The 19,479-nt window shown below is 46.0% G+C and overlaps 1 protein-coding gene across 7 annotated transcripts in view; it reads right to left on the reverse strand.

The window, feature by feature from the left end:
* COL6A3 (collagen type VI alpha 3 chain) overlaps positions 1–18,491 on the reverse strand; it is a 57,051-nt gene extending 38,560 nt beyond the window's left edge. For 3 of the 7 annotated variants that reach the window (XM_079310608.1, XM_079310606.1, XM_079310605.1), the window contains exons 1-4: positions 18,163–18,490; positions 9,730–9,876; positions 8,247–8,867; positions 3,957–4,559 (exon numbers count right to left, since the gene is read on the reverse strand). In XM_079310608.1, coding sequence (XP_079166734.1) covers positions 3,957–4,559; positions 8,247–8,867; positions 9,730–9,871 — 1,366 coding nt within the window. In that variant the 5' untranslated portion in view covers positions 9,872–9,876; positions 18,163–18,490. Of the gene's footprint in view, positions 1–3,956; positions 4,560–8,246; positions 8,868–9,729; positions 9,877–18,162 lie in introns of all 7 variants that reach the window. The other 4 variants (XM_079310607.1, XM_079310604.1, XM_079310609.1 and 1 more) reach the window with 3 other exon arrangements.
* Positions 18,492–19,479: the final 988 nt, after the last annotated feature.

Consider the following 19,479-nt stretch of genomic DNA (forward strand, 5'->3'; position numbering starts at 1 on the left):
CATGTTAGCCTTCAAAGCACTCTGCATCAATTCTATGTCAACAACTCAGACATGTTCACGACCTCTTGTTTGCTTGGAGTACTGTTACTCTCAACGCCTTTAAAAAGGTCTTGCTTTCCAAACAGAATTTTTTTTTTTAGGCTCTAGCAGAGGGCTAATAGTAAATCTGACTGGTTCTCCTTCCTAAAACACCCAAGAGTTGCAAAAATTGTGATTTTTACACACTTGAATATTAAAATACATGGATATGTCAAAGCAAGAATGAGAGGCAGTAAGGAGAAATCTTGGCACTCAGAGATAAAGGAGATAAAAGAGAGATCTTGGCACTCTTGGTACATGAGATAAAATAAGCAGGTGATGGATGCTCCTTCTGTCTGCATAGGAACCACTTAGATGGTGGTGGTTTGGTATGAGAAGTATTAGGCTCCTGAGAGCAATGACACAAGGGAAGAAGAGTCTCCACCTACTCAACATACCTGGATTTTGGGTCTTCTCATCCTAAATCTTATTCCTGATCTAACAAAAACAAGTTATGCTTTTTCTTGGCACAGCTGGCCCAATCGTGGATGAGATGGATTTTGTTCTGGTGGCCATGTCTTTAACAAACAGATTCCCTGGCTTGTAACTTCTGAAACATTATTATTCATGATGGCACAGGACACAGAAAGGGCACAATTAGATTTCCAGTGCCCTGGCTAAGTCTGAAGAACAATAGTTAGGGAGGAAATAAAACCCTGTTGTGTGGAACTGGAACCAAAGCATTGTGATATTTAATACAGCAAATATATTTATTTTAAAAGTAGATATTAACAAGACTAATATTATTGTGTTAACAGCATTGTACATTATTATCATGTTCCCTAATCTTAAAACCATCTTTTAGACAAATCCTCTCACATCATCACCTCCCTGATTTCATGCCACTGGCATGAGAAAGGAAAATTTCTTTTGCTTCCCATTTATGCTGGAGCACTGTGGATCATTGTGTTGTGTTGGACTTGGGGTATCCTTAAATCAGCCACACATCAAAGAGCTCCTGAGGTGGGTTCAGGATTCAAGGAGGCAGGTCCATCACCTCTCAGGCTTACTGCCACACCCAGTGCACAGCCTGGGGGGAGAGGACACCCGGACCCATGGGGGTCTCACACCCCTCAGGGCCAGCAGTAGCAAAACTGCCTTTCCCTGGACAGAGAAGAGCAGCCCCCAGCCCATCAGGGTTCCTCTGCATGGAGGCTGTTTACTTTGGATTTCAATGAAGAACAAAACTTTGGCTGCAGTCCTCCTTGGCCAGGCACCAGCTGGCCGTGGATAGCAGTGCTCCCAAAGGCTGGGTGCTGTCAGGTTTCTCACTATGAGTGAGTGCCACGAGACTGGGGTGACATGTAACGGGATGACATCTGTGGCTGGGCTTCCCCTCTGTCCTCAGACCCTGAAAGATCTGCCTGCATCACCAAATGAACCTTTGCAAACGCTTCCCATGGAGTCATGCTAGAAATAATGTCATTAAGGATCAATTGTAAAAAATGGAAGTTTAAAATTGCCTACCATGGTGCTGTCAGGCATAAAATGATGAGGAAATGACCAAAGCAAATGTGGTGGTGCCCTCCTCAAGCCACAACCTCAAGTGAGCTGCCAGTGGTCTGCAGTTGGCTGCCCAGGCTGTCAGAACAGAGCTACGCACAAAGCAACGAGCATTTGTGTAAGTGATCCCTTTCCAAGGGCCATAATTTCCAGTATTCATCCCTCCAGCCAGGTTTTTTTCCTCCTCAGTTACTCCAAGGAGGAGAGAGCTGGAAACAGGAAAGTTTCCAAATGAATAGCAAGGGCTGACATTGCTACTTTGCATGACCCGGGAGAAATGTCCAAAGAAGATCCTTAGCTTGTCAGCAGCTAGAAACCCAAAAGTGAAGAGCCTGGAAACTTTTGACTTTAGGGGGAAACATCAAAGGGGCTTTGGAAAGATGAGGGAGGCTGGGAAGAAAGAGTTCCCTCTGCTTCTCATTCCTGTTGCAGCTCTCAAATCCTGCAGTATTTTTCCTCAGAGGAATGCAAGAACCAAACCCAAAACACACAGGAAGAAACAACCCACGGTTATGGTTTGCACGGACACAATTAATGCAAAAGCTTTTAAGCACATCTCATAAGAACCCTGTAAAGCTGATGGCAAGTCTCCCAACAATTTCAAAGGATTTGGGATCAAAGCATTGTATCTTTGACTCTCAAAGTTGGGAATGTTGGAGGGTGTCAGTGCTGAACCCAGCCCTGCATAATCCCATCCTCATTGCCACGTCAGCTGTCTGGTGAAGCACCTCATCTGACTCCATCACCCAGGTCCTCCCAGCAGGTGAAGGACAGGAAGCCACTTTGTAACACCCCTTTATCCCAGGATGAGCAGCTGGAGAGCTAAAGTGAAGCTGACTTCAGTATTTCACAGGAGCACTTGGCACCTCAGAGGGTTTGGCGTCCCTTTTGGGCTGCAGCATCTCCCAAATTGCTTTACACTGCAGTCATCCAAGTTACTGATGTGAATCAAGCCAACCAGTCAAAATTGATTCCCATGGGTGCCAGGAGTAGGAAATGCCCTAAAGATCCTTTGAAAATAATCTACTTCCCCATTTAGCACATCCATCTGTATGTGACTGTACAGGCTGACGAAGCACCTTCCACAAATGAGCTGTCACTTCACGAGAAATATGCAAGTGCAGATGAAACCAAAATGTACTAATTTTTTTTAAAATCTTGCCATTCAAACTGCTAAAAATCAGACAGGAGGAAGAGAGATTTTCCACTGAGTTGCATGGATCCCAGCATACACATTTTAACTACACATGCTGACTTCATATTATTTGGCTAAACATGGTTCTTGTAGGGTGCTACAAGAAAAGTTCTTAATGTTCTTTCCTGGAATAATCAAGGCAAGGTCATAAAATGGTCTTTAAGGCAAATTCCTCCCTTTGATTTGAGCCACAGGATAGCAATCATGTTTAGGCATGGATCAGTAAAGACATCTGGAATGCAGTTTTATATGTCAACATACACCATGAGGAACAGTGTGTACAGAACTCCAGACTGACAAGGGGATCCCAAAAGTGCTGTTTGCATTAAGCATCCTGCTAATTAAGTCCAGCAGCTCCTCTGAAATATGACGTATTGTGTCTTTCATAAATCACTTTTTTGCCCCATAAATCCAGATATTCATTATTCTACAGCTGATGAGTATGAGCTGATGCTAATCCAGAAATAATGTCAATGGGACCTACAGGTGACAAAGTGACCTAAGTGGAATATTAACACCTGCATTTTTAATCCCCATGGCCTCGTGGAAAACTGTAAACTTTCTCAGCTGATGGCTCAAAGGTAGGGATTTTACTACAGAAGAACTAAGGGCTGCTCAGTTTTTAACTTCAGCAACACAGGAATTTTACCAAGGGCAGCCCAGAGCTTCAGTGAGTTGTAGAATTTTACTGTTTCAGCAAGCAGATAATTTCAACTCTGGTACATAGGGATCCATTTAGCATTCCTTTTACCTTCCTCAGCCACATTTTATGGTCATGACACTTCCAACTGACATATAACGTAAGCTTACAAGGCATAAATATTTTTACAATTGGCAGTGCTGCAGTGTTTACTCCCAGGGTTGCTTAGATATCTCAATAAGGATTATATGAGATTTGTTTTTTATTATACCCTTTTTTTTAGTACTCTGCTCCTGTCTTTTAAAACACCCCATGTCATGCCAGTTATTGCAACAAGAGATTTTGAGGTTTTTGAGGGATGACTCACTGCACCAATGAGTTTCTGCACAGAAACATTATTTCACTATTACCAGACCAGAGAGATTAATTGAAAAAAAAAAAATTAAAACACTGTAAGCTTCAAATATGCTCGTAAAGCATGCAAAAGCTCAATCATTCATCGATTCACTGAAATGCAAGGGTCTGGAAAGGCATACGTACCTTCAGTCACAATGGTTGGGGCCGCTAACAAAATGAGTCTTTGGGCCACTCCAACAATGTTGGGCAGTATTAATTCTTGAAGAGCATCAAGGTTATGGATATCCAGGGCAGTATAGGCGAAGCTTCCATCAGTAGCAATCTGCTGCAGCTCAGCACTGTCAGCATTCAGGACCCCAATGCTAAACGAAAATATACCAGCTTGCTTCACCGCTAACAAGCCCTCTCGGATATCATCACTAGACTCTCCACCACTTATCAGCACTAAAATCTGAGGCACCGCTTCCTCTATCCTGCTGCCTCCCGCCTGGGTGAAGAGGTTCTCCACCACAAACTCCAGTGCCGCACCGGTGTTCGCTTCCTCGCCCCCGCGGAAGCTGAGTGCCTTCACGGCATCCAGGACATCCGCTTTTGTGGAGTAGCTGCTCAAAGCGAACTCGATTCTGGGTTGATCACTATACTGCACCACCCCAATGTGTATCTGCTGAGCTCCAACTCTGAGGGTTTCAATCAAATTTACAAGGAAATCGCGTATGGCTGTAAAATTGACACCTCCGATGTTGTTTGATCCGTCAATAAGGAAAATAAGGTCAGCGGACTCTTGAGCTTTAAAAAAAAGAAATGCAAAAGGTGAAAGCATTAAAATGGGTGATTACATGCAGTTGTAACAGTGTTCTGACATGTTTCTTAGAAAACCAGTGAGAAACACGAAAATGAGGAAACAAAATAATGTGATCACTGAGGAGGTGACTTTTGCCTCTTAGTTCTGCATTCCGATTGAATATGAGCTCTCAGGCCCTTCCCAGCAGCATCCACAACCCATCAAGGGAGGGTTTGAGTGAATACAACACGAGCCCGTGGCTGTAGTGACATGGGGATAGGATTATTGGCATGCCAGGAGAAGCCTTGGCAAAATACAGATTTTGGAAATCTGGATACGTTCCATTGGTGGCCAGTGCTGTCCAAATATTTAGACAGAGCCAAAAGAAAAAGGGGGACTTTGGTGGCAATTCATGCTAAAGGTAGAGGGTGAGGAGGTTTTTATCATTGATGGCTTCTACTTTTAGGCAGGAAAAAAGCCAGCATTTACTGGGTGCAGGGAAAGTTTCAGCTCCTCTGTCACAATTCTGCTCTTGCTGGTTAAACACAGAGGCTGAATACATGGGCTTCTCCCACCATGAATAACTATTATTTAAAATGCATTTGTTAGAAACTATTTAAAAGGTTTTAGCTATTTTTCTTTGACCAGCTGCCAGCATCCACCTGAATTTACATGTCTGACAGGCAGTTCTCAACCCAGGCCATGCAGAAATTGTGTCACTTCCACTTTTTTGCACAAAGATGGGTTGATTATGGCCAGAGGGGTCTGGTCTGTATTTTTCATATGGTTCTGGATATTCAATCGAGGAATGCAGAATCAGGTTAAAAAAGGGTGATGAAATCAGTCATGACACAATTATCCAACTGTAGTTGTTGTGACCATACCCAGATGGTCACAAGCATTTGCTGAGAATATACACACACCAAACAAAGCTTACACATGGCATGAACATGGTGTTGAGGGGGAGTATTTGTGCTGTGAGACTTACCAAAGCAGACCCAAAATGCCCTAGTGTCTGCTCTTACTCCTTTGGCTCAACTGATTTTACCACTGACATTACCAATGTGTTGTATGCATGCAACAAAGACCGGGGAGAGGACCCCAAAGCATACTTGGATATTTCCATGCTATTACTCTCCATTCACATTAAGAACTCAAATTTCAGACTATTTGCAAATGACCAACAAGTGATATTTGGAAATCTCTCTGTCAGCTCTCAACTTTTGAAAGCCAAAGGTGAAACCAGAAGAAAAGCTGGCATGTGGTTTAGCAAGGCCAGGAATAAACCCTTGGCTATTAACCAGCACTGCCAGTAAATTATTTATTTATTTCCAATTTAGTTGTTTTACTAGTACATGCTTTCATAAACCAGGAGATTGAAATAAAGCTGCAATTCCAGCAACAAAGAAAAGGTCTCCAAGTCCCCATCACTCCCCTGGACCAACTCAATGACCACTGTTGGCTCAGCAGCAATCACGAGGGTTCAGAATTTCAAGGAGTTCCAGGATTTATTTCTCCATTGAGGAAAATTTAGAGGTGCTTAGGTTTGGTTTTACTCAGCCATTTTCAGTTGGGATGCACACATTCCACTTCATCATAAAAATGAAAGGGAAATCTTGCAGTGGTTTTACCCAGGGATGCTTTAGATATCCTGGATATCTTTTTGAAGGAACAAGATTCCAGGCACTAATGGGCTGCTCCCACCAAAGAGAAAACTGATATGAAACAGAGACGTTGGATAATTTGTCATCACTGTTAAAAAAACCTTGTACTTCAGTGCACATTTATGGAACAAGCTGGTGTGGAGAACAAATAAAAGCATGCTGGTTACACAACTAAGCAAGGAGGGTCAGATGAGACAGACAGCTCAGATTAACAAATACTTCAGGGCAAACTCGGGGCTGACCGTTGTACTTACGTGAGTCAGCTCCAGGGACTGCCACAGACCAAAAGTTTTGGTTCTCTTTACTAGAACCCTACAGGACTGGGGCTTTTTTACAATTCCATTTCATATTAGGGATCGTTTCTCTAACATAGCATCCATAGCACTTTCATGCATTTTAATGCCACATGTTGTAATCATGAATAAATGGTTTCTTAAACTCTTATGCAGATATTTGTACCATGCTTTGCACACTGTTATCGTCCGAGGTTAGGACCTGTAACATCTTTTCCCATATTCAACAATACTCTGTAAATCACCCATCCAAGTCATACAGGGGCAACACTACAATAGTAGGATTAACTTAAATTTGTGTTAGAAGGATGGGAAGGAAATGCTTGCAAAAAAATACCTTTAAGTAGAAAATTGGAAATGCGTGATATACATGAATAGGAATTTTGCTTTAAAGCTTTGAAAGGAATGTCTGTGATTCCAGATGTTTCCATTCTGTGGGCTTACCTGCTGGCATGGCCCAGAGGAGGACAGCCAGCTTCCACAGACCAATTCCCCAATTGATTTCAACAGGGAAGCACTGGGCTCTTTCATGGCTAAGATGCCCAGCAGCCACCAGAGAGCTGTCAGCAGGCTGAGTGCAATATTCATTTTCCACGTATATTGCTGTCATTTCCTTAGCAATGGCGAGCTTTTTGTTATATTTGTGGGGCAGCTACTCCCCTGTGGCTTTCCTGTGACCTGGATATTTGCCCTGTCAAGCGCTTTGCACGACAAAAAAACACACATGAGCACAGCCTCTTGGTGTTGCTCGGTGTCATGCAGTGATGGAGACTGGCGTGAGGGTTAATCAGGCAAGACAGCACAGGGGGATTAATGTCACACTGCCTCATCACACTGCTGTGGCCTTACATCGCCCCACAAGCTCTCGACCTTCAGATGGAGTCTCAGGAATAAAAAGAAAGGTTTGATCCCCAGGACTTCTGTTTTGAAAAACAACAGAGCTGCTCAGAAGGCACTTCTGAGCCATGCTGGAATTTCATAAACAGAGAAGGGATGGAGGAAGACTGGTTTGTTTCTTTTTTCCAGGGAAGTCAGGCCCTGTGTTGCATTCAGTGCAGGTCCATTAAAGCCAACGTGGTTTGCAGGGAGGTTTCAGTTATGGGAAGGGTCCAGTGCTCCAGCACTTCCAGGTGGAAGCCATGGGCTTGCAGAGAAGACTCTCCAACCACACACCTTCTCCAGGTGCATGAGGAGAGAGGTTAAAAGACAGCTCAGGGGTGGGCTTTCAGCAGAGAAATTCCCCACCCAGCTTCTTTTGCTGTCTTCAGCCAAGAATGTGACTTTCTGGAATGGCACACTGCATATCTCCCTGTCTCCCCACCTGGTTCTAAGGGGACATTCATCATGGTGTCCCCACAATCAGCAGTGACCTTCTTGGTCTCCAGAGGATCTTCACTCAGGGTCACCATCAGGTCTGGTGTGTTCATCCCCTGTTTCCCCACCTTGGGAGTGAACTGGACAGGGCAATTTACTAACTCTGCAGAGCTCCCTACTCTTGAATTTCCATGCAATATGTGCCAAAGGATAGCCACAAGGTGCCACTGCCCATTCAAGGATTCCTGCCCTGACTCCTGGCAGCCCTGGCTCAGTCTGCAAACAGCAGCACCTCCAAACAGGGGGCCACACGCTTCAAACCTTTGTTTTTACACCTCTGAAGGTCCATCTCAGTCTTGCCCCTACGGAGTGGCAACGCCAAAGAGCACAGCGCCAGCAGACACCGCCAGTCGGCCATTACCTGTGATGTCTTTAACCAGTCCTTTGGCTCCAGCCTTTCCTGGAGTCACGGAGGAGCGGACACTCGCCACTAAGTCTCCCACTATGCCGTGGAGAGCGGTAAAATTCTCTAGGTTGAAGCGGTGCGTATCGAGGGGTGCGCTCGCTACTTCCCGCAATGCCCCTTCCACTGCGTCCTCAACTTTGCCGACCGCAAACAGCTTTACACCGGCCGAGTTAAGGACAGAGGAGGGCAGAGCCACATCACCCCGGGGCTGTCCATCTGTCAGCACTACAATAACCTGGGGCACGCCTTCACTGGCTCTGCTTCCAGCAGCTTTAGTGAGGTGCTTCTCCATTAAGTACTCTAATCCTTTTCCGGGCTCGGCGCCTCCCCCCACGTAAGTCATGTTGGCAATATGGGACAGGACGTCCTGGATGGAGGGGTAGGTGTTTAACTGGAACTCTGTGTGGGGGTTTCCGCTGAACTGGACCAGGGCAAAGCGAAAATCATTTCCTCCCACATCTAAAGCTTTTACAACATCATACAGAAACTCTTGAACGAGTTGGAAGTGTTCCTTCCCAACGCTCCAGGAGGAATCCACTAGAAATATTATATCAGCCACGGCAACGGTTTTGACAGCTTTAAAAAAACAGATGGAGGTTTAGGGTTTTCTACCAGTCAGCACAGGCATGCCTCCTTCTCCTCACCCAAACAACCAACAGCCTCCTTGGCATGGTGAAAGTGAAGCTCAGCTTCCCCTTATCGCCCACAGCCAAACGAGAAGCGCTGGAGAACAACCAAACAGCCACCAGAGCCCTGGGGGACAGCATGCAACCTGTCCTGCCCAGAGAGGGGGAGCTGAGGTGCCTCTGCCCTCCTACACCCTTGCCCATGGATTTGGACACCAGCCCTGAACCAGGCAGAGACACCGGCAGCTCCACCTGGGAATTCAGGCTTGTTCAGTTTCTAGCTGCCCGTGTCTCCTGCATGGCTTTTGCTGGCTCCATGGTGGTGTTCAAGGAAGGAAGGACAGCTTGGTTTCAGCAGAATGGGTGCTGAAATGAGTTTTCCATATTTTTCCTGCTGTTAACACCTATTTGGTGACACCTGCTCTGGTCCCAAAGGCACCAGCATCACCTCTTTAAACAGCCTTTCTGCAGGTCAGTGGCAGTGCTCTTCTCACTGCTAGAAGACCTCCTACACATGCAGGGAGGGCAGAACAGCTCTGCCCAGGAGAAGACCCTCTCAGGACCAGCCTGAGTGCAGGTCCCACACCCTGGTGCCCTGCAGAGCATCCTGGCACAGGCCAGCATCATGCTTGGGGAGGCACCGTGAGTGTTGGCCAAGGCGTGGGTCCCAAGGACCCTCAGTAAGGTGGGAGCTGAGGAGCAGAACATCCAGAATCCATCCACAGCATCCCATGGGCATGCAGATCAAACACCAAACAGTGCCAGTGAGTAGTTGTACAGGGCCAAAGTCAGGTGAAGGAGCCTGGGCTTACCTGCTTGCTGCTGAGCACCAACCAAGCCAAAGTCTGAGAGCAGGAGGCAAAACATTGCCACGAGGGGCAAATGTCGATGTTTCCTCATTTTGCTCTTTTGTGAGTTTTCCTTTTGTTCTCTTTGTTTCAAAGCACCTGACATGAGACCTGAGGGTGGAAAACAGGGGAGAGTGAGAAATAGTGGCATTGCTGGTCAGGCACAGATGAGGCACGAAGTAGAAAAGTCAAACCATGTGGGTTTACAAGGCTTCTGTGGCACATTGGCAGGAAAAAAAAAATTCTTTGCTGCTGGACAGAGTGGCAATTCACATAACTGACCTTTAATCACCTCTGTGGAATTAGATGATTTTTTTTTTTTTTTTTTTTTTTTTTTTTTTTTTTTTTTGCCTGTGCTGTCCCAGGCAATACGTAATAGATAGGAAAATGCTTAGGTTTCTATCACCAAAATACACAGTGGCCTCCCACCTGCCCTCCCCACCCATGGATGACCAGCTGATACATCTTTGCCAACACACTTCCTCTTGCTGTTGCCTTTTCTCCCTTTATTTTTTCCAAGCACCACAATAATTGCCCTGAACATCCCCCTTTGCCTCAGCTCACCTTTTCAGCTGTCCCAAGTATACAAATGGAAATTTAAGCACTCCAGACCCAAATAAGCCACATGATTTGGCTGCACAGCAAAAAAAGCCCTTGGACTCCCCCAGGCTCAGAGCCCCAGTTGTGGAATAGCCTGCCCTGGTTGATCATATTTTGGAAAGGCACCAAGAATAATATTTTATCTGCTGGAGCCAAAAGTATAATTTAAGCAAGTTTCTTATCTGTGATCCACCTGGCAAGCCTTCTGAAACAACGTCTCCACCATGAAGGCTGTGTTCCTGTTGTCATGGAGAAGACCAATTTATTATTTAATCTTCATTTCTGAGTCTACAGAGTAGAAACCAGCAAGGCTGGCTTAACTGGGAAAATATCCTCCCAAAAGGGAACACAGTGATTTAATACCTTTCATTCCCCCAAAGGGGTTCAATTACTCAAATCAGCCAAAAGTGACTCCAGTACATCAAACTGTTGACCAGGTCAGCATAAAAGAAAAAAAAAAAAAAGTGATTCAATTTTCTTATTATCATCCTTGCCAATTCCATCAGTCCAGAAAGTTATGACCAATACAAGAGCCTAAGAGGGCTAAGGGGAAGAGTAACTCTTATTTTTGAGGAAAACTGTGGTAATTACACTGATGGTCATTGCTGGAAACAGAACCAAGAGTTGGGAATATGTGGAAATCTGGACTCTTCAGGGATATAAATGGGCATTTCTATGGAAAGGAGGGGACAACTTCCACCTGATTTCCTGAACCTCAATGAGATCCTGACACTTCCTCTGGATCCCTGCCTGCCAAAGCTGGTCTGGTCTTTCTTGGGAGATTTGCAGCATTTGGTCTTTCCTGTGCTCCAGATGGAATTTGTGAATATCCTATAGCATGAGTCTGGCAAAACCTCTCTTCTGCCTTTCTCCCAACATACAAGAATAATAATAATTTTAAAAATAATAATAATCACCAGGTGAAGAGACGTTGAACAGGCCCCCAGAGCCAGCAGCTAGCACACAATATTAATCAAGACATGGCAAAGTCTTCCCTTTTATTGGCAACCCCTCAATTTATAGAGGCAGCTGCTGCAGTCCAGAGGTATCATTGTCATTCCTAAAGAGACTAAACCATCACCTTTGTGAGGTGGCACCCATCCATCCCCCTGGCTCTTCCAGTGCAAGCCAGACCTCCCAGTGCCTCCAGCAGGAGCAAACCTGCCCGTTGGACTGAGTCCTTGATGGGCATCTTGCTCCGAGAAAAAATGGTTTTACCCAAAGGACACATGGAGAGGGTTTGTCCCCTGAGCACATAAGTACAGAAAGGTCTGTAGGTCCCAGAGTTCTGCAGAAGCAACAAGCTCATGACAGCCACCCATCCAACCCTATGGGAGAGTATTCCCTCTGGGAAGAAATTTATGGAAGAGCTGTAAGTTTATGAGTGGAATTCACTTGCAGCATCCATTGGGGTTGTATAGAAGCCTAGAAGAGCTTGGAGGGCTGGACAGCACTCTCAGACATGGGGTGGGATTGTTGGGGTGTGTCCTGTGCAGAGCCAGGAGTTGGATTTTGATGATCCTTGTGGCTTCCTTCCAGCTCAGGATATTCCAGTGTTCTCTGATTCAAGATGTGTATGTCTCAAAACCTCACAGCTGTGGAGCCAACCAAGGATTCCTGGTAATAACAACCAAGGATTGTTGGCAGTAACCCACTCTGGGGAAGAACAGGATGTGGCTGAAGAAGAGGCCACATGGAGGTCTGGCAGCATTTTATAACATCCTTATTCTGGCTAGGGGAGATAAGTACATCAGGGATGACGTTGAGAAGCAGAAGGACCTCTGGAACCCCTTGAGCCATTTCAAGAAAAATCTAGGAAAAACTTGTTAACTAATTTGCATAGAAAGTGAGAAATTTTTCTCCAGGGTGGGAAAAATGTCACTCTAAAAGGTCCAACCATGAAGCCCAGATGCATCTGTGCCCCTGGATACCCCATCAGCTGGATCAATGATGGAGTCAAGAATGGTGATCTCTCTTTTTCCCTTTTACTCTATCCTTTATCCAAAAGCCACTGCCACGTGCTTATACTGAGATCAGGCAGATCAGGGACTAACACACCAAATTCCACTCCAAGTGTGTAATTTGTTAATAAAAGTTTATAAGCCTTTGCAGGCCCTCTCCTTTTTTTCTTTCAACCACAAGCATCTACAAACCTTGGGAGCCCCCTCCCCCTTAAAGAGGGGATGCCACAGAGAGAAAAGGCTGCTAGCAATGAATGAAAAATTTGAAATAAAATGCATGCAAAGGAAAACAGCCCATTAAAGTAATGTGTGCTGTAAAACTGCTCATATTTCTTTCCCAAAATGCAGGAAGTCATGTTATCATCCTGTTTATTAGTTGCTGGCAGCCAATCCCTCTTCAGACACAACAACTGGGGATGAGCAGAGCATCAAGATAAACCAGTGAAAATTGATGTTTTGCTGGCTAAAAAGTGACAGGACTGAAGCAAACATTTGGGGGATTTTTGGTTTTAACATAGAGCAGCTGTCCTGAGCCTGTTTACAGCCACAAAATGTAGCTGAAGGGAAAAGTGAAACTCCCTGAGGCTGTGGAATCTCCCAGCCCACAGGATCACCCATGATCTCCCATAGCAGTGAGAAGCTGAGATTTTCCAGTATTACAGAATTTCTTAGGCTGGAAAAGATCTCCATGATCAAGTCCAACATGGGGACCAATTCCCACCCTGTCACTCAGCCCCAAAGCCCTGAGTGCCACTTCCAGGTGTTCCTTGGACACCTTCAGGGATGAAGACTCCACCACTCCCTGGACAGCTCATTTCACCTCATTGCCCATTTCATCTTTTAGGAGACCTCCAGATCCATTTCCAGCTTTCTCTGTGACCTCCACTGTGCTATTTATAGTTCTGTGCAAGCAGAGGGACTTTTCTATCAATAAGAGATGAGTTTTAGCATCACACAAAACCATCCTGAAGTCATAGGAGCCAGGATTAGTCAGCAGAAGGAAAAAGGCAGCAATGTCTTTCAGGAAGAGGTGATGGATGTCTCTTACAGATTGACTTAAGGAAAAGAAGAACCTTCTCTGAGCAAGCTTTTCTTTTACAGCCCTCTCTCCATGGCACTCATTAGCTAATGAGGAAGGGTTAAGTGCTTGCAGACAGGGGTGGGCAAGGAGATGATTTTCCTGTAGGGGATGGCCTTGGAGAAGATGATGCAGCAAGAACAGCAACTTTTTTTGTAAAGGTAACATAGTAGGGGTTGGGTGGGTGAGGATAATATTTTTTTCCTTCCTTGGGTGGGGGAGTTCACCTAAAACTCTATTCAGCTCTGTTTTGACTGAGCAAAGCCTGTGGCTCAGCGAGAAAAGTGGGTTTAAGACAGTGAATAAAGTGATTTTTATTGCTTGGCCTGCCTCAGTGAGGCACAACAAGCAATTTCCGTTGCTCAATGTGTTCTTGCTTTGTGTCCCAAATTACCACTGGTAACAGAAGCTGGAGGTGGCACCAGCTTGCAGGGGATGGATGATAAAACCAGAGATGTGAAATAGTTTTTTTAAATACTTGGTTATGGTAAGTATTTGTTTTGCAACTTTATTCTCTGGCATTGGTGGGTTTTCAATAATGTATTTTCAACAAGGCAATTTAATTGTGGATTTATTTCATTTTTTAAATGAAAAGTTCCTTGCAGTCCAGTGGTGAAACTTTTGCTATATCCACTTCAAGCTGGAAAAATTTTCTGAAAAACCTGACTGCTGAGTGCCTTTAGGAAGCAAAAGAGTTTTCCTGAATTGTTAAGTTAGCACCAAAACCTGGGGAGTCAATTTTTTCATGATTCATGTGCTAAAAGATTAACTCCTGTAGCCTTCAATAATCTGGAAGTTTTATGTCTGTCTAGAGTTTATACAGTGAGCACCGACCTCTTAATATTACAGTATTTCATCAGAAGAAATACATCTGTTCCTAATACTGCTCTCAAAAAGCAATCATTTCTACCCCTGACACAATGAAGTGATTTCCTTAAATATTTTCCCCAGCAGCTATTTTTTGCATATATTGCATACTTCCCTGTGCATAAAGTTTGACATTTTACTTTATTTTTTTTCTTCCTTTAGTGAATGTTTCAAATTCATTTTCTAAGCAGTTCTTTGCTTGTGTGCTTTGGGGTGGTTTTTTTCACTAGAGTGTAGTGAAAATAAAATAGATGGGATAATGGGAATAAATTCTTCCCTGTGAGGGTGGGCAGGCCCTGGAACAGGGTACCCAGAGAAGCTGTGGCTGCCCCTGGATCCCTGAAAATGTTGAAGGGGGCTGGAACAAAATGGTTTTTAATGTCCCTTCCTACCCAAACCATTTTGTGATTGTATTTATGACATTTGTTCCCATAATCTCCCTGTTCCTGTGACACATTCCTGCTAGAAAGCTGAGCAGCCTCTGGGAAGGAGCGGAGCATGGTAGGCAGAGACTGGCACATTTTCTGGGGACAAATTGCCTGGATTTGGGTTTGGCTTTGTGCAGCTTTCCCAGCTGGCACACCCAGGGACCTTTGGGATGCCTCACTGCCCCAGACCACAAGATATCTGGTCCAGTTTTCCTGCCCAGCCATGCAGCATCCACAGAAAACATATTGACTAAAATCCTGAGAAACAACTGCAACCCTTAAATTCCCCTGTGCATGTGGGGTGGATCATGCTTTTCTAATGGGAAAAAGAGGTGAGCTTGCAGCTGGGATCCAACAGCTTTTCTCAAAGAGGGAGAACAAAGCATTATCCCATAATTTGTGCAGGATGCTATGAGAATCCTCTAGGCCCCTCCAGAAATCTGTCTGATGGGGATGTCAGAGTCAAAACAAAGAGGCTTCTGCCTTCACCTGCATTTGCTTTCTGCGGATTTTCCCATGTTTATCACCACCCTGCTTCCCAACCAGACTGCTCAAACTCAAATTCCCTTGGCTTGGCTGTTCTCTGCTGTATTCACAGACGTGGGGGCAGCTGCTGTAAGCCCTGCCAGTGGCTTGGAAGTGGACACCAGGCACCCAGAGCAGCTCCTTGCATCCCCAGCAGTGGGATATGGCTGCAGTCATGGCTGTGGAGTGAGCAGCTGCGAGAACCAGCTCCCAAAATCTTGATGTGGAGCCAGGGAGCTGCAGATTGCCCTCTGGAGGTGAGGCATGCTCCTCTCTCGCCTGGATGAATTCCCCCTTCAATTTCCCTGGGCTGGGGAAAATGTCAGTCAAAAGCCACTCCTGGTGTGATTTTGAGGCTGAATACTATGATTTTTCAGTGTGAAAAAAGCTTGGTCACCCTTCCAAGGGACATAAGCGTCCCGTGCCTGGCCACCTCTTCATCACAGAACACTGAATTCCCCCTGGTTCCACAGGCCTTCTAGAGACTCAGGATGAGCTAAATAGGAGAGATCCTGGTTTTATTCATGGCTCCAGGTGGAGACACTAAGATTTGTCTCAGCTCTTTTGAGGCATAACCATTTCTGCCAAGTGCTACTGGGAAGGTGAGGTTTGTGGGGTTGAGGGTTGCCCCTGAAAACATTTATTCCTACAAAGGCAGACCTGTACATTAAAAAAAAAAAAAAAAAAAGAAGACGAAGAAGCTTGAAAGGGTGGAAAAAATCTGCTTGCTTTTGCAAGCCACTGAAGCTCTGACTTTTGAAAACCAGTGTTCAGCAAAGCAAGAGAGTTATGGTGCTTCCATATCCTACCCAGGCGCGTTCTCTGGGTGCTAGAATTTAATATGAATCACATATTCATTTCTGTCCTTCTAAGCACGCTGTTGGCTTAAAATCCAGTTGTTTTCTCCATCCAAAGACTGAGACCAAAATAGAGCTGTTAATAAGAGGAAAGGGAGTATTTGCTAAAAAGGAAAAAAAAAGCGGAAACTCCCTCAAAGATCAATGACTCTTTATGTATAGTAACCGGAGCCTCCCGGAGCCTCTCCACCCAAACAAATCAACTCCTTAATGTGGAACACAGATCACTTAAAAAGGTGGAAAAAGTGATGGGCATGTGGAGGGGTAAGGCTGGCTGTGATTCAGGGCAGGGAGTGAGCACGCAGTGCCACCCGGCGCCGTGCACGCCCAGCACAGGGCAGACTCACCCCTTTGCTGGAAATCCAGTGGGGAACACAATCCAAGGCTGGCAGGGCTGTGCAGTTAACACAGTTTGTACTGATGGAAGGAATAAGATGTTCCCTTCCCTCCTGTTCCTGGACAGGCACGTAGCAAAAGTAGACAAGGAACATTATTTTAAAATTTTTTCCCCCCCTCTCCTTCACATCTGGGAATAAAGCAGGGGCTGGTTTAGCTCACCCTGAAATCAGGGAAAGTTGCTGAGTTTGAATGGAAAATCGTAGAGATGTTTGAAAAACCAGAAAGGGGACTGGGGCGGGTGCTGGAAACTGGAAAGGGAATGAATGAACCATGGTGTGGTGGCAGCCCTGCACTCCTGCCTTAAACACAGTCACAGCCCTGGTTATGGTGAACCTCTCTGCAAAGACAGAGGAAATTTGGGGATGAAAAGCCTGTTTCCCTGAGCTCTGACTGAAGGGATGGTGCCAGGGAGATGGAGTCTCTCCTCTGCCACTGTATTCTTACATGACCTTGGAGGAATTCTCCAGCTCCCTGCAACAGCCTTAGTCTGGAACCATCTCTCTGCAAACCTCCTAAACTGGGAATTTGTGCCCCAGAAGCATCAATATATAAGCACCGTAATTATCCAACCACAAATACTAATTCCTTTTTCCCTAAAAAAATGGGGTAAAGCAGCATTTTGAAAAACGCAGGATTCCTCCCCCAAGAGCACACATGGATCATCACAGCAACCAGAAATGAGCTGAGAGTTTTCCATTGCCCACACTGGAACCACAGGGGCTTTGGCTGCCCCCATTCCAGCCACTTTTGGCCCTTTTGCTTGGTCAGGAAACCAGTTTGGCCACAACCATTTCTCGCCCCAGCTCTCCTTGGGAAGGGAAGGCTTTGCTGAGCCCAGCGGGATGGTGGCAGGGTGTCTCCAGATTAGTCATAGCCGCCCCCTCAGCAAGTCCCAGGAGGCTGAGGGCAACCGGGGCTGTGCGGGGAAAGGGCCGGGGAGGGCAGGAGGGAGAGCAGATGGGAGCCGTGCAGAGGGACGGTGGCTCCATGCACGGCTGGAGAGCCCTTTCCCTTAGGGGAAAAGCTGCTGCTTGGCTGATTTCCCTCTCTGTAGATGACCACAAGAGGATGAGGAATATCCTTGGAGGCACATGCTGGCCCACCCCGGAGCAGTGGGGTCATGCCTGGCATCAGGAGCTGAGTGGCACAGCTGAGCACCTCTGCTGGGCTCATCCTACCTCACCTCGGGGCAGGAGGGGTCAGGGCAGCTATCCAACATCCCCGAGCCCTAGGAGCAGGAAAAGGGGTGCTGAGACACCTCCTCAGCACATTCCTTGCAAGGTGCCATTGATGCCCCCACCTCCTTGTGCTGATACATCTTCCCAAACTACCACACGCCCTCCTTGGGGCACCGCTTCCCGTGTCATCCTGCTCCCATCCCATCACACTGCTGCTGCAGCCATTCCGAGGCACCAAACCCAAAAACCGTGCTGAGGTAATACAGAGGTCAGTGCTTTTGAATGGATTTATCTGCCGTGCAGTGATGGGGACAGGAGTGTTCACACACACCTGCGGTGCATCAGCTCCGGGAGGAGCTCAAGGGCTGAGCGAGCATCGCTCCCCTTCTCTGAGACTGATGCAAACCTGGGGATGAGTTTTGTCCAAAATTCCCTGAAAAAAGCCCACCAAGGAGGCAGACATTGACTTAGCAGCTGCTGAGCTGCACGGCAAGCAACACTTACCCCTGAGTGAACCTCCAGAAGAGTTGCTTATTCCAGGATTTTCCTCTCCGGAGCGCCTCTCACCCTTGCTTCATGGCGTGCGCTGCTGCTCAGCGTTCCCAGTCCCCTCTCGCCGTGCTCAGCGGGGTGCAGGCACTGCTGGGATGAGGGAATGGTGGGGGACCGGCGGGATGAGGGGACTGGAGGGACGCTGGTCCCTGCGCGGCTGCTGCCGTGGGTCTGAGCGAGCCCGGAGGAGGCAGCGGGCTCGGGAATGCCGGGGGGCCGGGCGAGCCGGCGTCGCAAATGGGATCCAGATGGTTTGGGCTGGCGTTCCCGGGGCTGAGGTCAGAGTTGCTCATCACACACAGTCCCCCCCCCGCGCCTCGGGGGACGCCTCCGCGATGTGTGGCTTCTCCTCTGCTGCGCGTTCAGAGCGCTGCTCCCTTGCTGGTGAGAAATAGATCCTAAAATTAAAAAAAAAAAAAAAAAAAAAAATTTAAAAAGAGAGAGAAAAAATATTAAGCCCTGTGGAATGACAAAACTATGTATTGGATGTTTGCAGGGGTCGGGATGTGCCAAGGACCATACCAAGTTACCAGCAGCAGTTCAGAGATGCTCGAGGCTGAGCTTCCCTCCAACATCAGAGACTCTTCCCTGTGCACCTTCCCATCGAAATGTAACAGCAGGTTTTTATACCTACCCAGGTGGGAAGGCAGAAGCAGGGAATTTATGTTATGCATAACTTATAAACAAAAGTTATGTTATACATAACTTATAAATAAAAACTTATTAACTTATTCTAAGTCCCCTTAGCATCAGGATAAATGTTTTAAAAGATTTATAGGTTTAAAGGAAAAGTTTAAAAAGCAACAAATCCATCTTCAATTTCCTGAGTGGTGATTTTTTTTTTTTTTTTTTTTTTTTTTTTTATGTATATGTATATGAAGTGAAAGAATACGCTAAGCTTTCATTAGGCAGAGCCTAATAAATTTGGGGCTAATTTTATTCCTGTGCCTTGTGAGACAGCAGATCACTGGCCAAAGTTAAACATTGCAGGCTGCACTGGTTTGTGTTTTGCAATGAGCACTGGTATGGAAACTTTAACTCTTATCTCTTGCTCTTGCTTGGTTCCATATAAGGCTGGAGTGGATATGATGTCCCAGGAACCAAATAGTCAAGTTCTTTTATTTTCAAAGGGGGATTTATGATGTTTGCTCTTGGGTTTGTGCTCTTTGAAAGAACAGCCACATAAAGAAATAGCTGGAATGCTTCAGGGAAGTTCTGAGCCCTTGCACTGAGGCAATAACTCCTTTTTTAAATGGTGCTGGCCTTGGC

This window comes from Erithacus rubecula, assembly GCF_903797595.1.
Source record: "Erithacus rubecula genome assembly, chromosome: 8".
In the NCBI taxonomy this organism is placed as follows: Eukaryota; Metazoa; Chordata; class Aves; order Passeriformes; family Muscicapidae; genus Erithacus; species Erithacus rubecula.